The 11,533-nt window shown below is 43.8% G+C and overlaps 1 protein-coding gene across 1 annotated transcript in view; it reads right to left on the reverse strand.

The window, feature by feature from the left end:
* TBX18 (T-box transcription factor 18) overlaps positions 1-3,115 on the reverse strand; it is a 34,399-nt gene extending 31,284 nt beyond the window's left edge. The window contains exons 1-2 of the mRNA XM_044005225.1: positions 2,788-3,115; positions 846-1,068 (exon numbers count right to left, since the gene is read on the reverse strand). Coding sequence (XP_043861160.1) covers positions 846-1,068; positions 2,788-3,115 — 551 coding nt within the window. The remainder of the gene's footprint in view (positions 1-845; positions 1,069-2,787) is intronic.
* Between the last annotated feature and the right edge of the window lie 8,418 nt (positions 3,116-11,533).

Consider the following 11,533-nt stretch of genomic DNA (forward strand, 5'->3'; position numbering starts at 1 on the left):
GGTTTTAGACCTTGCTTACCATTTGTATAAACCTCTACAGCTTATTAAAAACTATCTGTGAAAAACTGATTTATTCTTTAAAAAAACATTGATGGTATTACTGATTTCGTGTAATTTAGAAAACTAAGTTGGGGAGGATCCATCATCCACCCACTAAAAAGAGTAAATTCAAAGAGGAGGAAAAACGGTCCAGAGAAGATCTAAACTCAAAATGCTAACAATTTACTATGAAATTTCAAGTTTATTTTCATCACAATCCAATCTTGGGGAAAAACAACTTAGAAGATTCACAGTTTGTTGTTGTTTTTTAAACAGAGTTGGGTAATACAGAACCAATGGGTAACCTTAAATGTGCATTTGAAAACTCAAAACCACCAGGACTGGAATGGAAGTTGAAAGCATAAAACCGAATCCCAAAATTACTGGAAGGCAGAGCATGTTCTAAGCCTTTGTAAAACTGTATGGAGGTGGAACTCCACACCTAAAATTAATTTCCATGGAGAATCTGAATGCTAAGGGCCTATTATATTAAGCCAGTTATTTTCTTCTGGGTTTCGGGGATGTATTATGAAGTCAGCTTTCCCAAAAGCTCTGCTCTACAGCTAACCAAGCTCCAGTTCACCGCCCCCACCCCCTTTCACAAAGGGCCAAAAAGGGGACAAATATGGAACACGTTTGTCTATGCTTCTTCCTGACCGCCTCTTCTAACCAAGGTGACACAGCAGAGCACTCGAAAAAACGGGTGGCCCAACTACTGAAAGCCATTATTTGTGCTTTCTCCAACTGATTTACTAAGGTGGAAAGTTAAAAAAAGGGTCGGTCTTTCCGACAGCTTGGCCGTTTACCTGCCCGCCTTGGTGATGATCATTTCCGTGCCAATTTCGTGGAAACGTTTCCACAGCTCAGCGCCTTGAAGGTCCACCCGTGGTGCCTGTGGGGAAGGTAAAGGGGACCCGGCCCGAGGCAGGGCCGGGAGAGGGGCTGGAGGAGGAACTGGAGATCCTTTCGGAGATGCTCCCGGGGACCCGACTGGGGAAGCTCCCGATTGGAAACCGTCTTCACAGCCGCCTGCAAAATAGAGAAAGGATACTGAACATAGTTAGGGAGTCGGGGGGAAAAAGTGGAAAAAATGAGAGAGGCAGGCCCTGAAAGCAAGGCTGTGATTTGGGTGCCCCAAAGAAACCAAGCACGAAGTGGATATCCTCCCTTGTTTTCTATAATGCATTAGCCTCTAACCTCACCCCCCTCACTATTTGACAATCTGGAAACTGATGTGTGAGGCCTCCTTCACAGCCATTGCTTCTGCATCTCTGAATTCTAGTAGAGGGACTGAGTCTCTGAGCAGGAGAGACGTGAGGTGCCAGGCCAGACATACTCCTCTGACCCCCAGGCCCGACCTCGGGCCCCAGCCACCTTCCCCATCCTGGAGCCGCCGGCCTGGGCCAGCGCTGGGATCTCCACAATGGGGCTGAAACTAGAAAACGCCCTCCAAGAAAGGAAGGACTGGGGTGCAACAGAGAGAGATGACAGGGCCGCGCACCTAGCAGTAAACCAAGCAGGCGTTGGGATGGGAAACAAAGTTGCAGCCGCCGACCACCTGGCATGAATTAACCTCGGCCAGGCAAGAGAAAGCGGAGGGAAAACCGTGAGGGTCAGTCCGCTGAACTGTACCCTCCTCAAAGTGCCTCCCAGCCCGGGTCCGAAAGTAGATGGTAACAAACGGCCCGGACCCCCCAATCCTACTTAAGTTTGGCAAAAAGCCTGCCGACCCCACTTGACAAAATCCATTTCATCAACCCTCGTTAAGAGGGCTAGAAGGATTTCCTGCTTCACTCCCCGTCTTTTCCATAAAACATGAAGGCAATACCTGATTTCAAGGAATGCAAAAACATTTTTTTAAAAAGTTAAAGCCCTAGTTCTCCCGCTTCGCACCAACCTGTTGTCCCTGAGCACCTTTTCCCGTCCCAAAAAGGGCTCCAGGAAAAAAAAAAGGAAAATGAGCCCTCAGTGCGAAACCCGAGTCGAGAAATCAAATATGAAAACATTATCTCCCTCTTGACTGAGTTGCTCTATAGTCAATTTATGCATTCCAGTGTTAAAGAAGTAGGCGGACCAATTTAAAAAACAATTAGAAAGGGAATTGCAAACCCTGTTTGCTTAGCAGTGGGGGAACGCTTTAAAATGAAAGCAGGAGCATCTCTGATGGGCCGCGACACTGGCATGGGTTTGGGGGGCAGGAGAGGGGAAGTAAGCGGCGGCGGCTTAAACGAGGGGGTCTAGGAAAAGGCCGCACAAAGCGTGAGTCAGAAGCGTAGTGGCCAAAGCGACGTTTTCAAATAAAGTGTTGTTTTTCGTTTGTTTGTTGTTGTTTTTAATCAGCCAGAGAGACTCGGAAGTCAGAGAGTGGAGAGCTAGGAAGTTTGACTAGTAACTTTGAGACATTTACTTGTGCCTTGCCACCCACGGGCGTAAACAGCTGCGCGTGCGGGAGTGCAGGCATCTCAGCAGCCGCAGCTCCAGGAGCTAGGGACTGAGAAGACACTGCAGCCTTCCTCCCTGCGGCTGATTACCCCAAAGCCCAAATGAAACCTGCCGAGCAGAGGAACCTCCCCGCAGCAGTCCCTAGCCGCCCGAGGCCCGGAGGGAGCCTGGGCATTTCGAAGCCCCGGGAATTGCCTTGAGGCCAGTGGCAGACCCTACTAAGGTCCCGGACCAGTGGCTGACTCTCCTAGGATCCAGTGCAGCTTCGTGCCGCTGGGGATGAAAGCGGGCAAGGGGCGGACTCACCGGCAGGTCCTCGGGAACCGCAGGTCCGTTCCATCTCCGCGCAGCTACGGGCAGACAGGGACCCCGCGCCAGCCCCGGCTCCGGCCCCTGGCGGCGGCGGTAGAGAGGCGCCTTCAGCTCCCTCCACGGAGCTCTTTTCACAGCCTCCGCCACTGCCGCTACCGCCTCCCTCGGCGACTGTAGCGGCGTCGTCTCCGCCCAGCTTCCTCCGCTTCTTCTGCAACTGCTGCTGCTGCTGCTTTTCGGCGCCGATCAGCGCTTCCACCGAGAAAGCGTGAGCCTTGAGGCTCAGCATGCTGCAGGGCGAGCTTCTCCTCTTCTCGGCCATCCCCGCCGCCCCAGCACACGCGCGCGGCGCTCCCAGCTCTCATATACACACACGCACACTCGCGCGCGCACACACACACACACACACACACACACACACACACGCACACGCACACACACACACACACACACACACACACACACACTAACACACAAGCTCGCCCTCCTCTCCGCCCTCCCAAAAAACAAAACAAAACAAAAAATACGCGCTGCCGCCCACAGCTTCAGATCTGCCCTCCTTGCCGCTGGCAAGAACAAATTTGGCGTTTCCTCCCCGATTTTCCTTAAATCCAAGTCATCAGCGGCGCCTTCACCAACTTGTCTTTGTTTTGTTTTGTTTTTAATTAATCCTTTTGCGCGCTCTCTCTCTTTTCCTATTTTTTTTTCAAGGGATGTGAGTCTTCACTGCCACCCCCCACCTTCTTCTTCTCCTCCAAGCTCTGCCTCGTCTGATGCGCCAGAAAGAACTGACATGGGTAAAAAACACTCTGCGGACACAAATTAAGGCTTGTAATTGAAATTTGTTGCCTTGATCTGTCAGCACTTCCAGGCAGGAGAGCGGTGGGAAGAACTTGCTCATTAGTGTCAATAAAGCGGCTGGGAAGGGGCGGGGGCGGGGTGGAGCCCCAGAACTCCTGTCAATCACCCAGTCCAACCACCAATCCCCGAAGCCCGGCCAGGGGGAAGCCGGGGCCCGTTTCCTTACAAGGCTGCAAAAGTGGAGGGCTTCCATGCGCCGCCGCCTGGCTCAGTCCGACCGCCAACACGGATACCCCTCCATCTCCCCCATCTCCCTCCAGTCTCCACCCTCGCCCTTCCCCTTGGTCCCTGCTCCCTCCTCCCCCACCTTCACGCGCACACATAGGTCAAGCATCTGATCCCTTTCCTACTATCTCAGAAGGGTGCAAGGCCGCCTGGTTTGAATAGGGAAAAGAGTTTAAAGCATAAGAATACTAGGGATCCTCCAAGTGAAAGGCACTGCGAAACTTTTCGCCTAGATCCACAGCAGTTGGTTAGGAGCATACGTTACGGGGGGATGGGAATTAACAATCACCAAGATTTCTTTTTAATGGATTTTTAAAAAAGTTTTATGGTGTGTGGGAGCGTGTGGAATCGGAGAATTATAAATTCCTTTAAGTTAAGTGATCAGAAGCTTGCATCCCTAATCAGTCTCTGCTTACATAGATTGAAACCAAACCGATCCCCAATGACATACATTTTATTAAAAGTGTTGCTCCACACCCCTCTTTTTTCAATTATTTTAGCATACAGGTCAGGGATTTTAACACGTTTTTAAAATTCCTTAAGGGCACAGATTTAAGATTAAAGCTTTAAAATGATGCAAAATAAAAATAAATGGATTTTTAAAAGCCCACTACCATTAAGTAAAATTTAGGGGCGGGGTGACTTAATGTACCATTCAATAAAATTGCGTCTTTCCAACTTTTAATAGTTCATCTCTTTTTGAAATGTATTTACAGTGTTCAACTAATTTTAAAACTCCATGTTTTATGTTTTATGTTTGGCGGGAGATACAGATCTAGTGGGACCTCAATAAGTGTGTCTAATTTAATTTTTAGTTTTAACTCAACTTGCACACTCTTCATTACCAAAAAAAAAAGTAGTACATGATTCAATTTTAAATGACCCAACCTTTTGTAAAATACAGTTTAAGAAGTATTAAGCAATTCTCTCCCTATAGGATACAAAAGGAAGAAATCCGTCTCATTTGAGGGAATGATCCGACTGCGTACACTAGAAGACTATCCTCACATTACTTATTCCGAGAATCTGTGTAGTCAGATTAAAATAATATATCCACTGCCAGGCCATTTTACCATCGCCCAGGGGGAAAAATAACTGGGTGGTGCGCAGTTATGTAAAGGATTAATGTTATCACAGAGCTTAAGGTGCGTCACAAGAGTGGGGTTACAGTGATCATTTAAAGACTGGCAGGCAGTTTTGTGTCTTTTTGCTCCACGATAGTGATTTCGACTTCAGGTTGAATTGTTGTTAGCAAGAATCAATTCAGCAAACCTTTAGGAAGAGTTTGATGTTGTTGTCTGTGGTGTGTGTGTGTGTGGGGGGGGGGTTGGTTACATTAAAAATATATACTTAGTCACTGAGCTAACGCATAAAAGAGGCTTAGCCCCTAGTGTAGGGTGAGCCGAACAGAATAGGTTTGCCTATTGAAGTCACGCATTTACTATCAGCAAGACTTGGAAGTGAAGCTTTGGTTCGGACCTGTGATTTCACTGGTGTAGAAAAACAATAATGGGAGTTTCCAGGTGTGAAAATTCCAAAGATGGGTCAGTGATTTAGAGAGTTGTCTTCAGGCACTGAGAGATTAAGTGTGATTTAGCCGTGATTTCACAGCGTCAAGGGCAGATCCCGAAGCTAGGTCTTCCAGGTTCCTAGACTAGCTCCCTATACAATAAGTACAGAAGCTTTTCATGTTCTTGCAACAAGCTTGTGGAAAAGTGAAGGGCGGTTGAGGAAAACATATGCTGTTCCTCAATTCTTTAGCTCTTGAAGGGGCTGCTGGAGTGCGTGGTTTATGTCGTAGAGCCTAATCTTACATCCAGTATTGTAAATTTAGGCTCGAGTTCGGAAAACTAGTGCTCCACTTCAGTGCAACCTTCATGGAGAACAAATGCAATATATTGTGTCCAGGTAGGGAGATTTCAGAGAATGCTTTAAATTGAAAGACTGTGCATCCCACCCACCCTCCCAAGTTAGCTAGACCACTCCTTCAAGATTGGAAAGTTCTCCTCATGTCAGCAATTTACCTGCACAGCCTCTAATATTCTACCCAATCACATTCCCACCCCCACACACCTCTGCATCAATCTCCTCCATTTGTTGGTTTCCACCAAGTGCTAGTCTCCACCAGTACATTTTAGTGGCTGATTCCACCCCATCCTGTGCCTCCCCCATTATCTCCTTGTGACATCCCTCAACCCCACTCCAAACCCCCACTAACGCAGACCACCCCCACCCCCCATTCCCCTAAACAGCATCCCTTGCTAGATCTTCCATTTAATCTAGCTACTCTCAGGGGATTAGAAACTCTAACCATGTTTCTCAGAAACCTAATCAGAATGGAGTAGAAAGACATAGTTCCGGTTTCGACAATTCTAAGCCGTCCCAATTTTCTATGTAATAATGACTCTAACAATTTGTCTTGGCTTGAATTATGCATATGATTAGGGAAAAGGAGAATATTTAGGACTTCGAATATTTAAAGTCCGAACTGCAAATGTATCATAGAAACTTGCATGGTCCTCCCTGTCACTTTAAGCTTCTTTGACTAATTAGCTAATTGAATGGAAGAAAAGACATCTCTACTTCGTCCCTCAGGGCCAGCATCAGACTATCCTCTACTTTCTGGAGCTCCTCCGAATTTTATGAGGTCAGAAGTGAAGATCTTTGAATTAGAATTGGAAGGTAATCTCAGAAGGCATCTACTCCAACTCCCTCGGGATCAAAAAGGCCTAGGAAGGTTAAGTAACTTGCCCAAGGTTACCCAGATGACCTTGAAAAAGCAGGATTAAAATCTCAGTGCTTTCTTTTAAATTTAGCAAGCCTTCCTTGGCACCAAGATGTGTTCTTGGATGAGAGGGACCCCCCCCCCAAGTTAAAACAAGTAACTTCAATCAGCAATGTCTGAGACAGGTGGGGGTGGGACACCAACTCTTTCCCAAGTTACATTCTCACATTTATAGGATTAGAGACTATGAGGCTCTATCTGACTCTAATTCCATGCCTCCTAGACACCAGGTGATGTTAAACAATAGAGCTAGAAGCCCAGTCCAGATAATCTACATTTAGCCTGAGTTGTAAAATGCCTATGTGTTTATGTATTTAGACTCAGATGCATAACTAAACAACCCCCCCCTCAAATTAATAAGCAGTGGGTAATTTTTTTAAAGTTCTCCCTATTTGTCTAATTTTGGTTTTTTGCTCTATCCATATCCCTGTTGGTTTCAGTATCTGGTTATATAAACATTATCTATATTGATTTAACATCCCGTAAAACCAGATTCTTTGATCTTTAATCTATGTCCTTTTCTCTTTATCTCAATAATTTGGGTGCATGTGGATTTAAATCCCTGTACTAGTATACCTTTCTAGATAAAAATGGAGATGGCTCTATAAAATACCTTTATAACCACCACATTCAAAATAAATCTATGGCTATCTCTATCTATATCCATATGTCCTGTTTGGATTTGTATGTTCATATACTTATTTACTACAGTCTAGTTTATAGATATAATGTAAATATAGGAAACATATGTACAGATATAAATATACAGAGAGCACGCTTTTTAATAACTCTGGCTAATTCTGGTAGGTATGGGAGGAGCAAATAATCCATTTGAAATAGACATCTTCTCTCCATTTCATTTTGTCCGAATTGGCTGACAGCTATTCTGGGTTCCATGATTGAGCAGATCCAATCTGTGAGCAATACCCCGAAACAGAAGGAGAGACAGAGGAGAGGAAAACTCACTTTTTTGTTTAGGATATAGAGAGTGGGAAGTCACTTCGAAGGCCTCTGGAATCCCTAGTGAAGGCAGAGCTTGAGGCTCCTGTAGTCACTTTCGTTAGACTGCCAGTGATTCTGAGGATCTACTTTTCAGAATATGAACAAGTAGAATGTCAAATCAATGTTGCGAAAAACAGGGCTAGTCCACACAAATGGTTGGAAGTGTTTATTGATGTTAGTCTATCCGCAAGAAAGGGAACAAGCTCCTCAGAACTGAGCTCCTTCTTAGACTCCTACAAAAACATTCGGGCACAAACCCACTATCTAGGAGAGAAATATATATGTATTTTTTTTCTGGGAAGGACTGGAATTTAACAATGATTGACTGAATTAATTTAGTGCTAGCAGCACTCCCTAAATAAATCAAGTTCTTGTCCCAGAAAAACAGCAATGTAGATGATAATATTTCCATAAGTATAGGGATATTAAATAGAAAATGTATTAAAGAAACTTAATTTGATGAGAAGAAAGGCTATTTAATTTACTTTTTAATTTGGATTAAATCGAAACGAACATAAACTCGATTTTGGCATTATTAACACCAGCAAGCAAAGGGATGTGTATGTGCGTGTGTGTACGTTCTTGTGTGGTGGTGGTGGTGGTGGTGGTGGTGGGGTGTGTGTGTGTGCGCGCGCGCGCGCGCGCGCAAACCTGTCCGGTCCCATTGTTATTTTTTTATTTTATTTTATTTTTTTGGGTGGTGTTTAAAGTTGCACATTGGAAAGAATCGTGTGTATGAAACAAAGCCTAGTCTGTCCCGCTGGCGCGCCCTCTCCAGTGACTTTAAAGGACCAATTCCTTTTATAAATTGTCGGGCATTCATTTTATTTGGCCCGGTAGCAGGCATGGGCTTTTTATTTCAAAATACTTCGTTTTGTAAGCGGAATTTTCATGGGGTCTGAGAGTGGAAGCTGCGCTTTTTGTGGGAGGGTAGCATTTAAAATAAGATTAGCCGCTGATTTACCGATCCATTTCTCTCTTGGAGTTCAGGTTTCGGAATTTTTAACAGCCTCTGCTTCTGAGTCTCAGAGTAACGCGTTAATAGGTTACCTTTCTTTCGCTTAAGGCGGTTCTTTCAAAATACCAGGGTAGATAAGAGTATGTTCTCATAAAGAGATTGCGCCTCCATCCCTCACCCCTCCCCTTTTAGCCATCAAATATAGGCACTTCCTAGAGAATACAGTTTACTGGCAGGATGGCTATTTTGTTTTTTAAGTTCAAGGGTTCTATTTGGTATAATGAACTACAACTCTAAACTCCCAAATCATCACAAGATCCGCAAATTTTCCGAAGGGTCAAGGCTTTCCACCAAGAAAGAATTGTTCATTCGTCAAAAAAAAAAAAAAAAAGACATTATATTGGAAGAAGGGAAAGAAGGGCGGAGGCGATTCCATAAAGCACCAACGCGAAGTTATTTACTTTGGCTCAGTTACTTTGTAACATAATCTGGTGAAGAGCATCCTCCTAATTGGGAGTTCTGCATAAAATCCCTGTACTGATTAGAAGGCTTCATGAAATGGTTTGCGTCATAAAATGGACCGAGGGTCCCACTGTCTACCCATCCCCGCCCCCGCCGTACGTACACACACACACACACTTTCCCTCCCTCTTTCCCTTTACTTTTTTCTTCAATCTCTCCTTTGCCCTTTAGCCTTCCTCTTCCTCCCCCTCCTTTCCCTCTTTGTGTATCTCTCTGTCTCTGTGTCTCTGTGTATCTCTCTGTCTCTGTCTGTGTCAGTAACTCTCTGTCTCTGTCTCTTTGTCTCCCCCCCTTTCTCCCTCCCTCCCTCCTATTTAATATCCCAGTTCTCTAACCCCAATAAATAAAGTTTTGGGGGTCGAGAATTTGTAAAGCTTGGAATTCCAAAGAAGAGCAGATTTGGTGCCTAAATCTTGGCTCTTCTTTGTCCATTGGTATCAATAAGGTTTCTGTGAATTTTGCACAGGTATGGAGACCACACTAAAAACAAGGTTAAGTGAATTCAGTTTAAAAGTTGTAGCACTGGACGTTCAGAAACCATTGAACAACCCCTTTAGCTGGTCTTTAGGTAAGCAGGCCAAGAGGAGTGAAAGGGGGAATATCGAAAATATCTCTCCTCATTCTCCTACCTATACTATACAGTAGTGTGTGCGTGTGTATACAAGCATCCCCATCCAGCTCTCTCCCGAGGCCTCTGCTGCTGCCACCACACCAAAGACTTTGCACCTTTTCCCAAATGATATAACCCTTCACTTTATAACCCTTATTAAGCTAAGACCAAAAACCTTGACGAAAAGAAAGCATCAGAAAAAGCGAATTGCAAATTTAAGGATCTTTGAGCCTTTCCATAGTTAGTTCTCTCTGGAAGATAGCTAAAGAGGGTTGGAACATTGTGGATTTTTTACTCTGCGACAAAGCTTGACATTTCTGCAAAAAAAAAGTCAACCAGCTGGCGGAGGTTGGGGTTGGGGGCGGGGGTTGGGGGGACTGGAGATGAAGAGACTGAACGTATTGCTTTGGTGCTGACCCTCAGTGATCTGGGCTGTTAGTTTTCCAATTATTTAAAACACCGGCCTGTACACAAATTAGGAAATTAAGTAGAAAGGCAACTGTCAATGAGTGGACAGTTGGGTGTCAGATTTTCTGAGTTGTATTTGGAAATATATCTTCCAAAACCTGTTCCTAGAACCCCTATGTAAGGAGTCTCTTATTCACACACCTCTCTCCCAAGATGTATTGTTTATAATTATTTTCATAAATTTAAAACTTAAAAAAAATACATTACGACCAACCCTCAACTTTTCCATCTGCAGCTAGCACAGCGGTCTCTTGGGTGGACAGGAAATAATGAAGTTAGCAAAGGAGTGAAATAAATAAATAATATATAGGAAAATAACGAGTCCCTTCAAACACTCATATTTTGACCTATAAATCAAAAGATGAAAAAGAATGAACTGGCATTTTGAATAAAATCTTTTAAACGGATGCCTTGCTAACTTTTGGCATGTCTGCTGTATCAAAAATCACATTTGAATTGGCTTCTCAAACCCAGGACTTCACATTCTTAGAACAACTTATTTGAAGTTCACTTTTTCTTTCATGAGAGGACTTACTATTACATGTTGATTTTGGGAGCAGAATTGAAACTGGCACCAGATTTCCCCTGATGCCCCTTTGCTGTAAGAATTGCCTGCTTTGGCTGTCAATGTCTCTTTCTTGAAAAATCGTTACAATTTCTAATTGGCTGAAAATTGGGCTAAGTTCCTGTGTAGCACATCTGTAGATATGACTTTTAAGCAGTGGAAAATTTATGTGCATGTATGTACTCTGCTGAAAATATAAACAGCCCAAAATGTGGCTAGGAAGTATCCATACTGTCACTACAGATAAAGCATTTCAATTAAAGCTTAATGAAAATATTTTTAAACAAAATGAAGTACTATGATTCTCCAAATTCGAGTAAGCATCTGAATAGTGTTATATCAGTGTGACAATTAAACACTTAACATGAAAAATCTTAGTAGAAATACATGGCCACTTGACCTCCCTTTCCTCCCTGTATAATTTTTGCTCTAATATGAAAATAAGGGAGTCATTAAAACAGTAAAGGAAATATGAGGAAATAAGGCTTAGTATGTTTTTCTTCATAAATATAAACATTATATATTGTTTCCCAGATGAAAGAGAATAATACTGTGAATCAACACACAGAGATATGTCTCTAATGCTTTTCAGAAGGATAAAAAGAAGGAATTTCAAACATTATTTGAATGTAATGGACAAAAAAAACCAACAATAAATGTCGGACCTCTAACCTCCCAAACGGGCTATTTTGAAATGCTGACTGTAAAGTCTAATAGAGGCAAGACTATCTCCGAGTAGTATGA

This window comes from Dromiciops gliroides, chromosome 4 (genome assembly GCF_019393635.1).
Source record: "Dromiciops gliroides isolate mDroGli1 chromosome 4, mDroGli1.pri, whole genome shotgun sequence".
NCBI lineage: Eukaryota > Metazoa > Chordata > Mammalia > Microbiotheria > Microbiotheriidae > Dromiciops > Dromiciops gliroides.